Raw genomic sequence first — 19,720 nt, 5'->3', positions numbered from 1 at the left:
ATTGCTAATTTTATCTTTTTTTTCTTACCAAAACCAATAACCAATGTAAACCCAACCATTAAATATACCTACTAACACAAAATAAAAATCCTAAAAAAATATCTGTACATCCATACTAGAAGGTTTCGGATTGGTACGTTCTCGGACTCTGAATTACTATGCTGATTTACTGTAACTTTTAGATTTGATTCAATACATCAATATAATGTTGCTTTGAGCATAGTTAACAGATAATATTTTCCCACTATTATGTGATCAATATTTTGGTATAGGTGCGCATAGCGCGCCAACCGAACTAGTTAAGATCAACTTGCCAATAATTTTCTTCTGTTTTTGGCCTTTCTCCATAGGATAAGCATGGCATGCATATCTTTGTCATAGAAACATTTCGTTATCTAGCTAGATTACAAGAATGTCTAGTAGCCAGGTCATAGAAAAAAAATCCACCAGTAATGGCCGACGACGCCACAATTGCAAGGTTATGTCTTGGAATGAGACATCTTGGCCCATAGTTGAGGGCATCACTGGTCAGTCAAAGCAATTAAGGCTGCATCTGAATAGTAGCTTTCACATATGCCGTGCCCGCTGGGTCAAATATTAATTTTCACTCCACTTGCCACTGGGAGGCTGCAGCAACGCGTGCATGGTGTTCAACCAGGAAAAGAACTGTTACAATAATAGGGATGGTGCCAAGACTTGCTGTTTGGGATTAATTTCCATCTATTCCTCCAAACCCATCTAGGGTGGGTAATATGGTAGCCATTACATGGGCATCTAGATGAGGCTAAACTATACACACCAACACTTGCGAACCGACCACCGACTCGGTGCCGATCCTCATCCGATATGCCAAGACGCCTGGAGCTACACCTTTGACAGTAGCTCGAGCACTGTGTGCTCAATTGGAGTCAAACTTCATCCCAATCCATTAGCTCACATTTCATAACTCGCGTGACCTGATCAACAAATCCTCATCGTTTAACTGCAGCCTCCCATGATACGAGGCATTTCTTTTTTATATAGGATGATACAGAGCATTTCGACTACGCATCCTGAATTCCTGACCCATGTTAAGGACAAGATGAACACCTTACTGGAATGTGCAGAGAGTAGTCCACACATATGGAAGGGTGCAGAAATCATGTCAACTAGTTTAGGAATTTAGTGAAATGCTAAATTGGAAATTTGGAACTCAAATCTGATGCAATATGTTTCTAGTTAAGTGTATTACATGGTGAAGACCGGCAACTCTTGCCTCAGGAGGATAATACAGTGGAATGATAAAATATTAAATGATAGTGCTAAGCATTAATATTTGTGCATTAAGCATAGCTGCCAAATACTCCAGAGCAGAGGCAAGACAAAACAACGTGTCCTCATCAGAGATAGGAAACTACACAATCACTGTATCACACACTGGCAACCCTGAGCTTAGTATGAGTATATGACAAGCTACAAACGGACAAACATATGTCCTTGTACATTTAAGACACATAGAAACAAAGTATTTCACTCATCTTCCTCCTCTATCACATTCAGTTCGGAGGACAGAGAGTACGAAGCCACTTCAGGAAGCATCTCCTCGTCACAGAAGAACGGCCTCGGGGGCATTTGCAGAGCGCCCGCATCCCCTTCAAGCATCTCTATGACCTCGCTCATCGTCGGCCGATCACGAGGTTTCATCTGGATGCACCAGAGCCCAACGACGCACAGCTTCTTCTCCAGCTCGTGCATGTCGACATCTTCACTGATCTCCCCAACCTGCTCCCCGGTCAGCTGGCCGTACACCAGCGATGGGTAGTACGTCTGGCTGGAGCTCCCGGCGTGCGGGTCAGCATTCCTGCGCCCTCCGGCCATCTCCAGCAGCAACATCCCGAAGCTGTACACGTCGGACTTGCTGGATATGGCACCGAAGCTCCGTGACACCATCTCCGGAGCTATGTAGCCGATCGTTCCCCGCATAGCGCTCAGCGGCACGAAGCTGTTATCCCTTGGGAATAGCTTGGCGAGCCCAAAATCAGCAACTTTTGGGACGAAGTTGCTGTCGAGAAGGATGTTGTGCGGTTTGATGTCGAAGTGTACAATCTGCATGTCACACCCCTGGTGCAGGTAGTTGATGCCTCTAGCAATGCCCAGGGCAATCTCGTTGAGCTTGTCCCATGAGAAGCTCTTCTCTGACGAGAAGATGTACTTGTCGAGAGATCCCCGGGGCATGAACTCGTAGATGAGTGCCCTAACCGTTTCCTCAGAGCAGAACCCGACGAGGCGCACCACATTGACATGGTGGATCTTGCCAATGGTGGCGACCTCGCTGATGAACTCTTCTCCATTGCAGCTAGAGCTGCCCAACATCTTGACAGCAATGGGAACACCGCCTGGCAGCAGCACGCCCTTGTATACGGAGCCATAGCCTCCTTGGCCGAGCTTCTCTCTGAAATGGCCCGTGATCGCAATGATATCTGTGTAGGCGTATCTCGTTGTTACAAGCATTTGCTGCATTCGTAGAAACTTCTCTACTGCGTCGAGTGTTATTCTTGTTTTCCAGTATCTGTGGGCAAGGAAGGTAAACAATGCCAGCGGCACCAATATGTACCTGATAAGAACTGCACAGAAAAAAATGCTTTAGCGGGAATGTGTTAATACAATAGAATGATGCATGGAGATCTGAAGTACGTACGATGAATAAACTTGAGAACCAACAGAGCAGCTGGTAATGTTATACTGATGATGTCGAGGAGAAAAGATGTCACATGATTAGATGACCTAAATTGCTCAGTAACGCAGTCCCAGAAATACATGTCAATCTTAAGAATGTCCCAAGTTTGAAGCTTGGTGCTGCCCCCCTTACGGAAATCATAACGAAATCCACTGCAAGACCATGCCATAGCATAGAAAGAAATTGCATTGGGAACCAAATAAAGCCTCTAACAACACCCCCCGGCCCCCACGCGACGCGCGTGCGCAAACACATAGATAGATCAGGTACTCACCGCTTTGACCATGCGAGGCACTCTCTGATGGTCTCCCCATACGTAAAAGGAAATTGAAGAGCAAATCCTTTCCTCATGAGCTTAATAACATCTAGATAGCTTCCCTCAAAAACATCTGATGCCAACGTCGTGCCTGGACCACCCAAAGGAGTCATAGCCAGGAAACCACATGAGGGCGCAAAATACTCAGCTTCGACAAAGGAATAGTCAGGCCATATTGACACATAGATGAAAGAATCTGCTGTGCTCAGGCATTCGACCGGCCATGAACCATTGTACTTTATTTCCTGCGAACAATTTATAAAGATAGCCCACCAATCACCCCAGTAAGGGTCCAGCTCAAAGCTACCATGTGAGATGCCATCGTAGTGATAATAATAATAATAATCATCATCTCTGTAATCCCACCGCGGAAGGGGGCAACTGTTTTGCATGCCCAAGTTGGCGTCAACAACCCAGAAGTAAGAACCAGTATAGTTGATGCTAAGCACGTTGTATACTCCACTGCCGATGCGGATCGTAGCGCTGATCTCCGTGCAAACCAGCTCGTACGATTGAACACCACACCCATGTGGATCACCTTGCCGACGGAAGGGATATGATACATTGCTAAAACCACCACAGGAGAAAGGAGGGCAAACAACATGATGTCGCCCTCCTACATCTGCAACAAGAACTGCAAACACAGATAACAAGGTTAAGGCTCGCAGGAAAGTAGTAGGGCAATGAGATGAAGCAGACATCGCCATGGCAGGCAGGTTCACGCTTCATAGAACGGCAAACCAGTCAATGGCAGCTTGAGAAGGTAAGGGAGTAGCTACAAGAGTAGCTCCCAAAGCACCTTTACTATTTCAGCAAGAAATTCGCACATAAACTGGCAATATATACATGATTGTGATGCTGCTGACTTGGTAGCGGTCTTTCTTTTTCGTTTTGTTCTGTTTTCATTTCTAGTTTTTCATGTGATGGCAACGAAGAGGGAGAGACAAGTTTACCATTCAATGGAGCTTTAAACTGGCACACTACTTGGATACTGAATAAAACTTAATAAAGTGTGCATTTGTACCGTGTTTCCAAAAAAAGGTAATAAAGGGCCCAAAAAGCTATCCGGATACCAATAGTTAGTGTTAATTTGATTTGCAATTGAATCCGTCAAATGGAATCCTCAATAGAATGATATGAATTTTTCCCAAGGCTACGGATCAATAATTAACCAACAATAGGCACCGGCAAAGACACACAAAAAAAAAGAAACCACTAATAATAGTAAATACTGATACCCAGGACACATCTCAATTTTAGTCTCAGCTGAACCCAACGAGGGCAGCTTGGCTTATAGCCGCTTGATTGAAATGTAAAAGCAATTGTCTCGCGGTTACAAAGGATGGCAGCTGCTTATATAGAGCAGGGCCTCTACTAGCAAAGAGCTTCTTGGGAACCAAGACATCTCATGATCAACTTGAGAGCCAAGGCACCCCTACTGATAAAGTAAAAAGTGCATAAAGTAAGATACAAGTGCTAGCTTAACACTAACAAATACAAAAAATATGCGACTTTCCTCGATAGAATTTTCAACCATACACTGCAACCACTAGAACACGGCAGAAGATTCCCACTTAAAATTTAAATACTCCTTACCAGTCACTTAGCTATCACCACAAGCCTTATCACAACTTGGAAGCATATTACTGCTGAATGGAACATGGCAGGAAAGCATTCATAACAATAATAATACAAAAAAGCACATCACTTTCATAGGCACAACTTTCAAGCATTTTCGTAGTTTTTACTGCCAACGAAGGATGGATTATAACCATACAGACACACACTGCAACCACTGGAACATGGGAGAAATCCCCCCCCCCCCCCCCCCAATAGCTCTAAATACTCATCACCAGTTACTCATCTATCACCGGAAGCTAGACTTTAACAAGTTAGTCAACAAGGTATCTGCACATAACTGATAAGATAGTTTGGTGTAGTACTGTAGTGTGACGACAAAAAAAATGATCACTCCCTTCCTGAAACCACATTACCACAAAACTCTGTAATCCCGCCGCGGAAGGGGGCAACTGTTTTGCATGCCCAAGTTGGCATCAACAACCCAGAAGTAAGAATTAGAACCAGTATAGTTGATGCTAAGCACGTTGTATACTCCACTGCCGATGCGGATCGTAGCGCTGGTCTCCGTGCAAACCAGCTCGTACGATCGAACGCCACACCCATGTGGATCACCTTGCCGACGGAAGGGATATGATACGTTGCTCAAACCACCGCATGAGAAAGGATGACAAACAACATGATGCCGTCCCTCTACATCTGCAACAAGAACTGCGAACACAGATAACAAGATTAAGGCTCGCAGGAAAGTAGTAGGGCGATGAGATGAAGCAGACATCGCCATGGCGGGAAGGTTCGCGCTACACAGAACGGCAAACCAACGAATGAGGCAAAGATGGGTGAGTAGCTACCAAAGTCACCACTCGTGTAGCAGCAGGGGAGCAATCAATCATTATTTGTGCGAGAAAACTGCTATACTAGCACTACATGATTGTGATACCACTGACTTTTGACTTCGTAATCTTTCTTTTTCGTTTCTCTTTTTTGTTCCGCATGCCCCCTTTGATGGGACCGAAGAGAAAACAAACAAGTTTAACCGTTCAATTGAGGTATAATATATTTTTTACTTGGATATTGAATTGTGTTGTGTGTGTTTTTTATGAAATACTCCCTCCATACTCGAAAAGAATATCATTTTGGACAAGGTTTTGATCAAATATTGGGAACATAAATCATGAATAACTTTTAAGTTGTTGAGTTTCAAAATACATAAATCATATGAATAGATTTTCCTTGAAAAATACTTTCATAAAAATATAAATATATCACTTTGCGATAAATATTTTTATAGAAATAAGAAGTCAAAGTTAAGCTTTGGAGACCGTATCGCTTTCTAAAACGACATTCTTTTCAAATATGGAGGGAGTATAGTACAAACACGGAATAGTTTGGAAAAATGTGATCACCCATACCGAGTCAATAACTCGAACTCGAATATGCAAATTCCACCACAAAAATTTTACCAGCTAAACTACCTTCAATCTGCCTGTTCTTTTAAGTTTTAGTCCTTAATGGGAAATAACACACTTGGTGTGTTCTAAAAAAAATGCATCCTTAGTGGCATGACATGAATTTTCGGTAGGCTACAGAACCACAGCAGGCATCAGAACACTAGCAAACAAGATAGAAAAGAAAAATAGTTAATTAATGATAGTGGTAGAAAATACACAATTTCAAATACTGTAAGAAAAATATTATTGTTTTAAATATATGATATTAGTTAAACTTAATGACGGGAATAATTAGTGTATTCCTCCAACTCTAGATGGGTGGGTATATATAGAACATATACATGGGCCTCTAGATGGGTCTCTATACACATGGGCTCAATATACTCCAACACCCCCCCGAATCTGAACTACCGGCGCAGCGGTGTTCAAGACTGGACAACAAGAAATCTAACACCCCCCGCAGTCTGAACAACCGACGCAGCGGTGTTCAAGACTGGACAAGATGAGAGTACAAGTAGTGCACAAAAAGGGCTAACCCCCCCCCCCCCCCCCCCCCCGCAGCCACAACTAGCCACCGGCTACGTTGAGGCTGGATCGAAACTCCGAGAAGGTCGACGAGGGCAGCCCCTTGGTGAAGATGTCAGCAAACTGGGAGGTAGTCGGGACATGGAGTACCCGAACATCGCCGATGGCGACTCTGTCGCGCACGAAGTATAGGTCGATCTCCACGTGCTTCGTCCACTGATGCTGGACGGGGTTGGTGGAGAGATACACGGCGCTGATGTTGTCGCAGTAGACGAGCGTGCTCTTGGCGAGCGGGCTGTGGAGCTCCGCCAAGAGCTGTCGTAGCCAGGACGCCTCCGCCACGCCGTTAGAGACAGCCCGGTACTCCGCCTCGGCACTAGAGCGGGAGACAACCGGCTGTCGCTTGGACGACCAGGAGACCAGGTTGCCGCCTAGGAAGACGGCGTAGCCGGAGGTGGAGCGACGAGTGTCCGGGCAGCCGGCCCAGTCAGCGTCCGTGTAGACCACCAGCTCAGCAGAGGACGAGCGGTGAAGTACCAGGCCGAGGTCCACAGTGCCACGGACGTACCGGAGGAGACGCTTCAGCGCAGCAAGGTGTGACTCCCGGGGATCATGCATATGGAGACAGACCTGCTGAACAACGTAGGTGAGATCCGGTCTGGTGAAGGTGAGGTACTGCAAAGCGCCGGCCAGACTCCGGTAGGCAGTAGGATCATCCACCGGAGCACCCAGATCAGCAGACAGCTTCGCCTGAGTGTCGACTGGGGTGGAGCAGGGCTTGCAATCAGTCGTCCCAGCCCGCTCCAGAATATCGAGGGCGTACTGCCGCTGGTGAAGGAGAAGACCAGACGGACGAGGCTCAACAGTGACGCCCAAGAAGTGGTGGAGCTGACCGAGATCCTTCATAGCGAACTCCTGCCGCAGAGAGTACCAAGCCCGAGGAGACTTGGCCTCAGTGAACCCAGTGTCATCATGAACGTGGCGAACCGAGAGTACCAAGCCCGAGGAGCTTGCTTCAGCCCATAGAGAGACTTGTTGAGCCGGCAGACCATATCCGGACGACTCGAGTCCACAAATCCCGCAGGCTGAGAGCAGTAAACAGTCTCTGACAAGGTGCCGTGAAGAAACGCTTTCTTCACGTCCAGCTGGTGCACAGGCCAAGTGCGCGAGAGCGCAAGCGAGAGAACCGTGCGCACCGTAGCGGGATTCACGACCGGGCTGAAGGTCTCATCATAGTCCACACCAGGCCGCTGAGTGAATCCCCGGAGAACCCAGCGAGCCTTGTAGCGCTCCAGTGTGCCGTCAGCCCGACGATTATGCGTCCAGATCCACTTGCCAGTCACCACATTGCAACCAGACGGACACGGCACGAGGTCCCGCGTCTGGTTGGCTAGAAGAGCCGCGTACTCCTCTTCCATCGCGCGACGCCAGTGAGGAACCGCCAAGGCGTCGCGGACAGAGGAGGGTACGGGAGAGACCCGCGGCTCTCCCTCGGCGGCGGAGAGAGTCGCGGCCTGGGACGCCATCCGCCGAGTCACCATGGGATGGATATGCCGAGGATCCCGATGGATGACTGGCGGGTGGTACACCTCCGGCTCGGCTCGAGAGGGAGCCGGAGGAGGCGGCAGCGGCGACGGCTCCGGTGTCGGTGTCGCAGGAGCCTCCGGAGCAGGAGGCGGCGCCAGTGTCGACGTTGAACGACGCCGGTACACCTGCACCGGCTCAGCGTATCGCTGTGTCACCGGGTTCGGCGCCGAACGACGCCGGTACACCTGCACCGGCTGAGCGTACCGCTCAGGTGCAGGGGAAGGCACCGTGGCCGCGCATGGCGCATCGGGAGACACCGGGTCCGTGCGCGTCACGACCGGAGGTCCGGGGGCCGCGCGTGGCGCAACCGCGGGCACCGGGGCCGCGCTCGGCGCAGCAGGGATCACCGGAAGTGGTGCCGGTGCGCCGGGAAAACCTGCAGGAAAAGGACAGACAGGTAACGGTGGCTGAACCACCAGGTCAGTCGGAAACAGAGACGCCAGCTCGGGATCAGAAGAAGGTGTGGAAGAGGTGGAGTAGGGGAAATCCGACTCGTCGAAGACGACGTGTCGGGAGATCAGAACGCGGCGAGAGGTGAGGTCAAAGCATCGGTACCCCTTGTGGTCAGGGGAGTACCCGAGGAACACACAACGAGTCGAGCGGGGCGCCAGCTTGTGAGAAGCGGTGGCGGAGGTGTTAGGGTAACACGCACACCCGAAGACCCGAAGGTGGTCGTAGCGAGGAGGGGTACCGAAAAGAGCATGGTGTGGTGTGGGAGCAGGAGAAGCAGTGGACGGAAGGCGGTTGAGGAGGTAGGTGGCGGTGTGGAGGCTCTCAGCCCAGAAGCGCGGGGGGAGAGAGGCCTGGATCAGAAGGGTGCGCACGACGTCGTTCGTCGTGCGAATCATCCGCTCAGCCTTGCCGTTCTGAGGAGAGGTATACGAACAAGACATACGCAGCTGAACACCCCAAGACAGGAAGAAAGACCGGGAGGTGGAGTTATCAAACTCCCGCCCGTTGTCACACTGGACGGCCTTAACGGTGAGGCCGTACTGAATGGACACCCAGGCAAAGAAGTGGAGGAGGGTGGGGAAGGTCTCAGACTTGGCGCGCAAAGGAAAAGTCCAAGAGTAATGAGAAAAATCAACAACAATGACTAGATAATATCTATAGCCAGACATACTGAGTACAGGAGATGTCCACAGGTCACAGTGAATGAGATCAAAGGCATGCGCAGCATGCGAAGAAGAAACAGAAAACGGAAGTCTAACATGACGACCTAACTGGCACGCATGGCAGAGGTGCTCAGCAGGAGCCCTAGTACATGGAACACCGGTACTACGGCGGAGCTGAGCCAAAACGTCGCGTCCGGGGTGACCAAGCCGGCGGTGCCAGGTGGTGGAAGAAGGCGTCACGGCAAAAGCAGAAGACGAAGAAGCCGAAGGTGAGGCAGCAGAAGCAGGAAGCCGAAGAGTGTAAAGGGGCCCCGGGCTGTCACATCGGAGGAGCGGATGCCGGGAAGCCGAATCCTTCACAGTAAGACCAGAGGAGTCAAATTCGATAGAACAAGAGTTGTCAGCAGTAAACTGGCGAATAGAAAGAAGGTTGTGAACCATTTGAGGAGCAACAAGAACATTAGGAAGATGAGGAGCAGAACCCATGGCGGTGACAGGAAGGCAAGACCCACCACCAACCATGATAGAAGAAGGACAAGAGGGGTGTGGGGGTCGGACAGAAGAGAGGATACCAGCATCGGGAGTGGTGTGGAATGAGGCGCCCGAGTCGGCGATCCACTCGGTGCTGGTCGGCGGCGTCAGTCCCATGGTGCTGAAGGACTGCGCCAGAGCGGCCTGGTCCCACCCCCCAGGCCAGGTCGGCTGCTGGCTGGGCTGAGTGGGCGGGGTCCAGGACGGCGCGAAGAGTGGAGCAGCACCAGTGAACATGGCCGCCGGCTGGAGCTGAGGACGAGGCCCTCCTCCCGGACCCTGGAATGGCCACATCGAGATACGCCCTGACCATGGGTTGCTGAAGGATGGCCATGGCGTACCTCCAGCGGTAGGGGCCGGAGCGGGAGCCGGAGCCTATGTCGGCGCGCCCCGACGGCCCCCACCCGTACCGGTGCTCCCAGAAGCAGTGCCACCACCACCACCCCGTCGCCGGCGACGTCCATGGCCCCCCTCCTCCAGTCTGCCCGGCGGGAGCAGCACCAACGAGGGAGGTGGCAGGAGCAGCGGAGGAGGCCGGTGGAGTAGCAACGAGCGCGGCGGGGGTGGGCGAGGACGATCCGGGCGCGAGACCCCTGGTGATCTCCTCGAGGGCGAGGTCGTCCCGGACCTACAGGAAGGTGGGGAAAGGCCTCTGGCGGGCGATCCAGCCCTTCAGGTGGTCGTAGGTGCTGCTCAGTCCCCGTAGGACATTGAGCACCAAGACCCGATCGGACATCGGATCCCCGAGGTCGTGAAGACCCATGCTCTTCATCCGCCGGCAGTACTCACCGACGGAGAGGTCCCCCTGCACGAAGGTGCGGAAGGTGGCGTCGAGCTGGAGGGCGCGGTACTCGGCGTTGCCACGGAACTGCCCCTCGAGCGCCACCCAGGCCTGCCGCGCGGTGCCGCCGTGTGTCCTGACGTGGTCCTGAAGATCCAGGGAGATGGTCCCGAAGATCCAGGACAGGACGACGCTGTCGAGGCGCAGCCACGTCACGTCACGCGCCTCGATTGGCGAGTCGACGAGGACGTGGTCGTCGAGTGCGTAGCGGCGGAGGGTGAGGAGGACCTGGTCCCGCCAGCGGCCGTAGGAGGAGGACGCGGGGTCGAGGAGTACGGAGACCAGGGCCCTGATGTTCTGGACGCCGGCGGCCTGAAGGTGGAGCTGGGCGACCATGGGGTCGGTCGGGTCGTACCGGGGTCCAGAACCAGCGGGCGGGGCCTGGTGGGAGGAAGAGGCGCCGTGCTCAGGGTCGACGGGCAGGCCGGAGGAGACGCGGAGGTAGCGCTCCGCCTCGGCGACCAGGAGAGCGAGGGCGTCGGCCGTGGCGCGCTCGCACTCCCAAGCGAGGGCAGCCGCGCGGACCCGCTCCTGGGCCGCCGAAGCCTCCGACTTGGCGGCGAGGAGGGCCGCGGCGAGAGCAGCGTCGGCCTGCTGCCCTCGGAGGGCGGCGGCGGAGAGCGGCGCATCCGCAGGGGTCATCCCAAGGGCCAACCACGCGGGATCGAACGCAGCGGCATCGGCGGTGGCAGTCTGCTTGCCCGCAGCGATCGCTGCTCGGTAGGCCACAGCGGCAGCGGCGGTCGCATCTTCAGCCAAGGGCTGCAGCAGGGGCTGCAAAGGGCCGGGAGGACCCCCACTGCCCCCTGCGCCTGCGCCCCCTGCACCAGCGCCCTGCAAGGGGCTGGGAGGACCCCCGATGCCCCCTGCGCCTGCGCCCCCTGCAGCAGCGCCAGCCGTGGCGGCGGCGGCGGCAGGGGCGTGTTGTGCAGGCGCGGCGGCACTCGCGACCCCCCCCCCCCCCCCGCGCGCGCGCCCCCTGCGTCCGCGCCCGCAGAGGCAGCGGCGGCGGCAGGGTGCAGGGCGGGATCCGGTCCTGGATGAGGATGAGGCGGGCCGCCCGCGCCTAGGAGGCCTGCGTCGCCGGCGGCGGCCATCGCAACCGCGGCGTAGGGCGGTCGCGGGCCACGCATCGCGGCAACAGCAGAGGAGTGGAGGGGCCAGGCGGCGGCGGCGGCGCCCTGCGCGCCCGGCGCAGCGCTCCCCGCGCCCGGAGCAGAGGGGGAGGGAGGGAGGGGAGGGAAGGAGGAGAGGGGAAGGGAGGGGGCCGGCGGCGCCGGCGGCCGGCCGGCCATGTCCGGCGGCGGCAGGGGCTGCGGGCTGGTGGGAGGGAGAGAGGAAGGAGAGAAAAATCCTAATCCTAGGCTAATGATACCATAATGACAGCCTCCAACCCTAGATGGGTGGGTATATATAGAACCTATACATGGGCCTCTGTACACATGGGCTCAATATACTCCAACAAAACTTATTAAGTTGTCCATAACACCATATATTTAATATCGGAGTACGTGATCTTCCTTGGTAGATTTTTCAAGCACTTCTATGGTGTCTGGTTTTTTCTTATCAGCTAAGATGCACTGCACACGACGCAATGCAAGAGCTGTTCCCAATAAGATATTGATATTTTTATAGTTTCCCAATATCACTTTCACACTCACACATCTTGACTCGGGAGGTGCGTGCAATTATGAGCTGAGCCCATTTTGGATGGTCTACCTGTCCAAAAAGAATGCAACTTTCGCTTTTCAATAAATCAAGGCAAAATTTGCTGCAGGACACCGTTGAAATGCTGCCTTTGCCACGAGCCACTAAAAAACCGTGTCGCTGCTCAGGGACACTAGAAAATCACAGCTCTTTGCTGGAAGACACCACACCCACTATTTTATTCAATTTAACTGGAAAGAGATACAAAATGACAATATTACCCTTACTGCCTTATCCTCTCCCGTGGCTTATCCTCTCCCATGGCCCCGACACGGCGAGGAGCAGCTGCTTCACGTACTCACAGCCGCCGCCGGCCAGCTTCCGCTGCTCCTCCACACCCCTGCCATCCGCAGCCTGCTCCTCGATGTCGTAGCCGTCGTTGTGGGAGTTGCCGTTGGCATCTGCCTCCACCGTCGAGCAGGTGCGCCTAAAGCTTGTCCTTCATGAGCCCTGTGACCATCCACGCGAGCAGCCCAGTGGCCTCGTCGGCCGACGCGCACTGTGGCTCGAGGATCTTGCGGAGAAGGAAGATCGGGACCTGGTTCTCGTGCTGTCGTGCATGAGCATGTCGCGGAGGAGTGTGCACAGACCTCCTTCCGGCAAAGTCAACGAGGTGTGCCATCCTCGACGACACCCACCGCAGCGCCCTGCCGTACCCCTCGGCCGCCGTGTCTCACCGCTGAAGTCGAGGTAGCAGTGGTAGTGGGCACGGACCTCCAGCCGCTCGCGAGAACTGCTGGACGAGGCCCTCGAGCTCCGTCGCTGCCCACCTGCGCGCTCCACTGCCGCGGGGCATGATCCGCGCACCCCACCGCCGCCGCTCCGCCCTGCCGCGCATGGGAGCGCCGCCACCCACTCCTCCCACCTAGCCTCTGCGGGGCTGCGCGCGCATGGGAGAGGCAGAGGGCTGCGCGCCGAGAGGCCTCCCGCCGGCGTGGCCGTTGCCGGGAGGGGCCAGCCGCTGGGGAGAATCGACGCGCCGTCGGTCGTCATCTGTTCGCGTTGGCCGCGGGGAGAGAGCACCGCCGGAGATGCACACCAGCACTCCTACGCACTGGGAGGGGCGTCCGCCGGGGTTGCGCGTGGGGAGAAGACGCCGGGGATGCGCATGGGGAAGGGGCTACAGTTGGAGGGCCGCCGGCAGCCGTCGAAGCCGTCGGGGAGGAGTCGCGCCTCGCGCCGCCTCCTGGTTCGCGAGCATGAGAGATGTCCGTGGATGGGTTCGGCGTGAGGGTGAGAACAAGGCAGAAGGGTAAACTTGCCATTTCGCGTTGCTCTCCAATTGAATTGAATAAAATAGTGCGTGCGGTGTCTTCCAGCAAAGAGCTGTGATTTTCTAGTGTCCCTGAGCAGGGACACAATTTTTTAGTGGCTTATGGCAAAGGCACCATTTCAACGGTGTCCTGCGGCAAATTTTGCCATAAGTCAAATAATTTCAGTTTTGACCAAATTCATACAAACTAATATTAATAATTATATTACAAAATAAATACCATAAGATTAATCATGTAATATATTTTCATTTGGAGACATAAATGCTAGTAACCTTTTGTATAAATTAGATCAAATTTAAAATTATTTGACTCCTCAAGAAGAAAGAGTCTTTTAATTTTTTTGGGACGGAGGGGGGTAGACGGCTAGACTAGACTGCACCAGTTCACCCCATGTGCAGATATCGTTTTTAACTTTCCACATGCGACCAATCCCATAGGCTGCTAGGCAGTACTCCGTAGTGACCAGACCATCACATAGCAACAATCAAGTTATTCCTCGCCATAGGTCCTCCAACATCTCATCAGCAGCTTCCAGCCGGGCCGATGGACGACCCTTCTTCAACATTCTGGACGCTGGCACGCTGCCATCATGGCCGTGACCACCACTTTTTGTTGTGCACTGCCGTCGTGGTTGCGCAGGTGCCAAACCAACTCCGCCACTGAAACACGGCAGTAAGTTCCCCCTAATGGCCGTAAAGAATCATCGCCAATTACTCATCTATCACAAATCCATCAGAATTCAAAGCTCTCATGTGGAGTAATGCTTTAACTATGGAAAATATTAGTCAAGAATGCATAAATACCAAGTAACTGATAAGAATAGTTTCGTATGATGTGACCACAAATAAATTATCACTGGTTCCTGAAACCCCATCACTATCCCACCTCCTGTTCGGCTAGGCATAAAAGGCTGGCTGAAGCTGCTGGACGAAACACGAGTCCACCACCAGCTCAGCACCAGCCGCTCTCTTTGCCAGTCAACCGAACAGGAGCCCAGTCATTAAAGTTCCATTGGCAGCAGGAATTCCAGCAAGCAGCTATCATGATAAGGACGGCATCCGTCCGTCCAAGAGGTTAAAGCAAACAGGTGCTCATTCTGAAGCACTTGCAAACCTTCTCTTCGTCCACCTCCATCCCCACATACACTCCATGGATTTGCATAAATTTCTTCTCACAGCTCTGCTGCTTTCACTTCTGAACTATGCATCCTATGCTGCCAAATCATGGCAAGAAGACTTCCTCAAAACTTGTCCATCACATAGATGCAGCAAACATCATGGGCCAGAGATCCGGTTCCCGTTTCGGCTTTCAACCCACCCTCAATCATGCGGCGCACCTGGGATGCAGTTATCATGCTCTGGCCATGACACAATCCTAGATCACCCAGTTCTTGGTTCCTGCAAAGTAATTGCAATATATTACAGGCATCTTGTCATGAACGTCATCCCACTCGTGTACTCATCATCACGCTGCCCGCTTCAGAAGCTCATCTCAACAAATCACTCAACTGATGTGTATAGACCTGTCCAGTTGGCTTTTCGTGATTCAGTACTAGTAGGTTGCTCAATTGATTCTGTAGCAACAAATCAAGAAGATATAGTTGGCCCAAGCTCTTGCCTAAGCCTTAGTAACAATGCAAACCAGTTCTGGTATCTGGTGCTACGTCAAACAGATATGTCTACTCTTCCCTTAGGGTGCGAGGTGGTCGCAAAATCCATCCCAATACCCTACGCTTACGATAGAAATGGTCCAAAGTTCTACACATTCTTTAACAAGCCACTCTTCAAAGATAGGGCAAAAGGAGCAATCAACTTGGGCGAAACACCATTGAATTGGAGCATCAGCAGCATTACCAGCATTTGTCAAAGGTGTGAACAGGAAGGGAGACATTGTGGATTCAGTTCAAACCATGGACAAGCATTCTGCCTGAATCACGGTATTGTTTTCCCAGCCCAGATCACATATACTATCGTGGTGTTCCATTTTAAGTTGTAACTGCATCTTCATTTAGCATTTATTAGCCTTAGAATCTTCTACTTTATCAAATGTCCATGTCCTCACACTTCCCACAAGGTCACCAACGGCTGAATAGTTTCACAAAGTTATAATGCGAGCCTTCTGTTTGTGCACAGTAAGATAATGTTAACGCTCCTTGTTTATCTATCTTATGTTGTAAGGGAACTTTGCGTTATGTTAACCTACAGTATACAGATTTTTGCATACATATAAATTGTTTTACAAAATTCAACTGCAAATTGAGTCCAAATTGGCTCTTTGGGTCACTGGCTAGTGTTCCGTTGCAGATCTTTGCGCTAGCTTAAAGTAAGTGTAGAGTCGGTAGAAACTAGAGACATCCAATGCCCAATGGCTAGCTTCTGGAAACGCAATAAGGCTGTAGAGTCATCCTAGGCAACAGATGATATTGTTGAATTATAATGGTGATGGCCGGTGAAATAGGTAAACAGACAGTTGCAATCATCTGTAAATTGGTTAGTGATTTAATCACGAAAGTTTATGTCTGATGGAGTAATAGCTCTTATACCATATATCTGCATGTACAAGTGAAAGTGATGTCATTATTATGTAAAACACTTCTATAATATACATTTTTACTAGTATACAATTATAAAAAGCAGTTGTCAAAATCTTGCAATAGATACTGCAAAGGGTTAAGAACCTTGATTCAGTGAGAGCAGCAAGGGTGTACCGTTGCAGGCAACATTTTAGAAGTGCTTTAAATTTTCTTGTAAAAACAAACCGTGGGAAGACTAATTTTCACTCTTCATACCTGCAGGTTCGAATGTCAAACTCATTGCAGGTAATGCTGCCACTGAAAATTACCTTTCTGGCTGAATTTTTTGTTGCTAAACCCCAAATTTTATCCTCTAATGTTCAACAACCACCACTATATTATTTTCCAAACAATAATTTGTCCACAGGACGTAGCTATTCATGTTTGTTGTGCAGTTTGCTCATTTATTTTCTTTTAATTCAGCTACAACATCGGTAGCCACTTTTGTTGTTCTGGTGACCACTGCACTCTATCTTTTATTGAAGAAAAGATATAATGAAGCAATACATTTGAAAGTTGAGATGTTTCTCAAGACATATGGCACCTCCAAACCCACAAGGTACACTTTCTCCGAAGTTAAGAAGATAGCAAGACGGTTCAAGGAAAAAGTAGGCCAGGGTGGATTTGGAAGTGTTTACAAAGGACAGCTACCAAATGGTGTACCAGTGGCAGTCAAGATGTTAGAGAACTCTACAGGCGAGGGGGAAGATTTCATCAATGAAGTAGCAACCATTGGACAAATCCACCATGCAAATATTGTCCGCCTCCTAGGATTTTGCTCTGAAGGTACAAGACGCGCGCTTATTTACGAATTCATGCCTAACGAGTCATTGGAGAGATATATATTCTTGCATGATTCCAGTATTTCCCAAGAGCTTCTAGTACCTCACAAAATGCTAGAGATTGCTAAAGGCATTGCTAGAGGAATGGAGTACCTACATCAAGGATGCAACCAGCGCATCCTCCATTTTGACATCAAACCCCACAACATCTTGCTGGACTACAGCTTCAATCCAAAAATTTCGGATTTTGGCCTTGCTAAACTGTGTGCAAGGGACCAAAGCATTGTTACCTTGACTGCAGCAAGAGGCACAATGGGCTATATTGCCCCGGAGATATATTCTCGGAATTTTGGTGGGATATCATACAAGTCAGATGTTTACAGTTTTGGCATGCTGGTGTTAGAGATGGTGAGTGGACGAAGGAACTCAGACCCAGGTATTGAGAACCAAAATGAGGTTTACCTCCCGCAGTGGATCTATGAGAGAGTAATCGCTGGGCAAGACATGGTACTTAATAGGGAAATTACAGAAGAGGAGAAAGAAAAGGTGAAGCAGATGGCCATTGTGGCACTCTGGTGCATTCAGTGGAACCCCAAAAATCGTCCATCAATGACAAAGGTGGTAAACATGCTGACAGGAAGGTTGCAGAATCTACATATACCACCTAAACCTTATATCTAGTCTGAACGCCGTCCTATGCCATAAAACATGGAGGACTTCTTTTTGTGGAAGTTTAAAACATAGAGTACCATGATTTAGCAAGCATGGTCAGGAGTTATGCTTAATTTCACTTGTGAACATCTGAACATAGTAATGCCTAGACGTAGCATACACTTTATTTGGATCATTCCAGTGTATCAGGTCACATGAGTGTGCCTTTGTCAGTCTTTGCTGTGTAATAACTTAATTTGAAACATATCACATCGAATTTGGTTTCCAGTGTCATGGTTCAATTGTTGAGATTACCTAGAAAAGCAGTTACTATAATTTGTCTGCACTCTTCAATATTGTGTATTACTCCTCTAAATGACCAAATCCCTATTGCACACCTCAGTAAGGTTCTACTTTACCAGATCATTGTTCAGAATGAGGCCGAAAAATCAGAAGGGAAACATCATGCAGGCCGCAGGGCAGTTAAGGAATCAAACCTCAATAAGGTTTTACTGCATGTCCTTCCCACAGGTTGGAATTTCATCGAGATGTGGCGATATGCCAGCATTATCATCATCCTGGGATATGAAATTGTGCGTGATCGAGCAACTGTCCTGAGATCTAGCAACGAAGAAGCAAGAGCAAGGGTGCTACTGTTACCTCTGTCAGTACCGAGTAGGAGGTGGGTCCGGAGAGCTGCGCCAGTTGCCTCACGTAGCCCTCGCCGGAGCAGAAGGTGGCAGCGACGAGGGGCGGGCCCGTTCCGGCATTCAGAGGCGGTGGTGGGGAAACGTGGAACTTCCTGATCGGCCGCCAAGTTTCGGTATGGGCTTACTGGAATTCGTCATTTGGTGGGCTACAACTGCGATCAGCGGGAAGCGGTGGTGCAGTGCAGCGCTTGACCGGCGCGCCGCAGCGCCGGTGGCGGCGGGGTGCAGCGAAGGAAGCGCTCGGGTTCGGCGGTGCGCCGGAGACAGCGGGGAGGTACAGGTCGCGACTGGCAATGAGCGCGAGGAGGTCCATGGCCATGGGCTTGGTTGGGCCCGTGTATAAAGCCCTTTTTACCTCCCTCAACTTTAAGCGAAATCTGATTTTCCTCTCTGGACCGCAAAACCAGATGAACTGGCTCCCTGGTCTTCCCATACCGGGCACGGGTCCACCTTTAGTGGGTTTGAGCCCGATTTCATCCGACGTGGCACAGGTCGACGACACGTCCGCCGGCTCGCGTGGCGTCGCGTGGCATGGGGCCTACTCGTCAGTCCCCTCTCACTCATAAACGCTCCCCCGCTGCCGCCCGCATCCTCTCTCTCCCCCATTTTCCTCCCTGTCTTGGCTGCCGCCGCCACGAACCCTAGCCGTTTCTCTACCGCTTCTCTGCCGCTTAGGGGGTTCGATTCCCCGACTGGTGGAGCAGAGAGGGTGGGGGCCGTGGAGGAATAAGGTGAGTTTGGAATCTATATATGTTCTTAGGCTTCGATTTTGGGTATATAGATGTTGGATTCGGTATTGGGGTTGATTTACAAATGTAGGATTTTGAGCATGGCTTTGGTCTTAACTGCATGTGCGTAGGTAGATCTGGTCTGAGGCATGAATGTCCTAGATACATTGGCGGTTAGGTTCCATTTTAGGGGTCAATTTGTCTGCCATGGCCAAAAGAAATCATATGTTGGAGGAATGGAAGCAATGTCCTACATTGACAGAGAATTGGTATTTCTTCCAGAGATAGTTGGCCACCTGCGCGACCACTACTCGGTATATGAAGGGGGTTTGCTGCATTGGTTGTTTCCTGAAAAGAAATTGGAAGATGGTCTGCGTGTGTTGTTTGATGATGATGCATGTCTGAAGATGTCACAATGCATTGTAGAAATGGGGGTTGCTGAGATTTTTGTGGAGGATGGTGGAGCAGAAAAACAGTGTGAAGTTGAGTCTGATGCAGAGAGGAATGTGAGTGACTTTGAGGATGAGCTGGTTGATATGGAAGAGAAAATGTCTGAAGATGATGTTGTAGAAGCAATTGAGAAGCAAGTAGTCAGTAAAACCGAGTCAAGAGCTGAAGTTGAGAAGCAGATAATGC

At 51.1% G+C, this 19,720-nt stretch overlaps 2 protein-coding genes across 7 annotated transcripts; one reads left to right on the top strand and one right to left on the bottom strand.

Moving 5' to 3' along the window:
• Positions 1–1,286: 1,286 nt before the first annotated feature.
• On the bottom strand, positions 1,287–18,454 carry LOC120672980 (rust resistance kinase Lr10-like). 5 transcript variants are annotated; one of them, XM_039953636.1, is made up of 6 exons: positions 18,307–18,454; positions 18,144–18,224; positions 3,399–3,666; positions 2,991–3,277; positions 2,678–2,868; positions 1,294–2,603 (listed from the first exon to the last, which is right to left on the bottom strand). In XM_039953636.1, exons 4-6 carry the CDS (start codon positions 3,143–3,145, stop codon positions 1,510–1,512), a joined length of 1,440 nt encoding a protein of 479 aa, XP_039809570.1. In that variant the 5' UTR covers positions 3,146–3,277; positions 3,399–3,666; positions 18,144–18,224; positions 18,307–18,454; the 3' UTR covers positions 1,294–1,509. The 5 variants fall into 5 exon arrangements, with proteins under 5 accessions (XP_039809569.1, XP_039809571.1, XP_039809568.1 ...); XM_039953635.1 differs by lacking the exons at positions 18,144–18,224; positions 18,307–18,454 and adding an exon at positions 3,732–3,875 and having other exon boundaries at positions 1,287–2,603; XM_039953637.1 differs by lacking the exons at positions 18,144–18,224; positions 18,307–18,454 and adding an exon at positions 3,832–3,848 and having other exon boundaries at positions 1,287–2,603.
• Positions 13,804–17,960, top strand: LOC120672978 (rust resistance kinase Lr10-like). 2 transcript variants are annotated; one of them, XM_039953632.1, is made up of 3 exons: positions 13,804–15,577; positions 16,436–16,459; positions 16,637–17,960. In XM_039953632.1, the coding sequence occupies exons 1-3, from the start codon at positions 14,791–14,793 to the stop codon at positions 17,674–17,676; spliced, it is 1,851 nt and encodes a 616-aa protein (XP_039809566.1). In that variant the 5' UTR covers positions 13,804–14,790; the 3' UTR covers positions 17,677–17,960. The 2 variants fall into 2 exon arrangements, with proteins under 2 accessions (XP_039809566.1, XP_039809567.1); XM_039953633.1 differs by lacking the exon at positions 16,436–16,459.
• Positions 18,455–19,720: the final 1,266 nt, after the last annotated feature.

The sequence above is a fragment of the Panicum virgatum genome, chromosome 5N, assembly GCF_016808335.1.
Source record: "Panicum virgatum strain AP13 chromosome 5N, P.virgatum_v5, whole genome shotgun sequence".
In the NCBI taxonomy this organism is placed as follows: domain Eukaryota; kingdom Viridiplantae; phylum Streptophyta; class Magnoliopsida; order Poales; family Poaceae; genus Panicum; species Panicum virgatum.
Note: the sequence above shows the minus strand (reverse complement) of the source record. Positions and strands in the feature narration are given on the sequence as shown.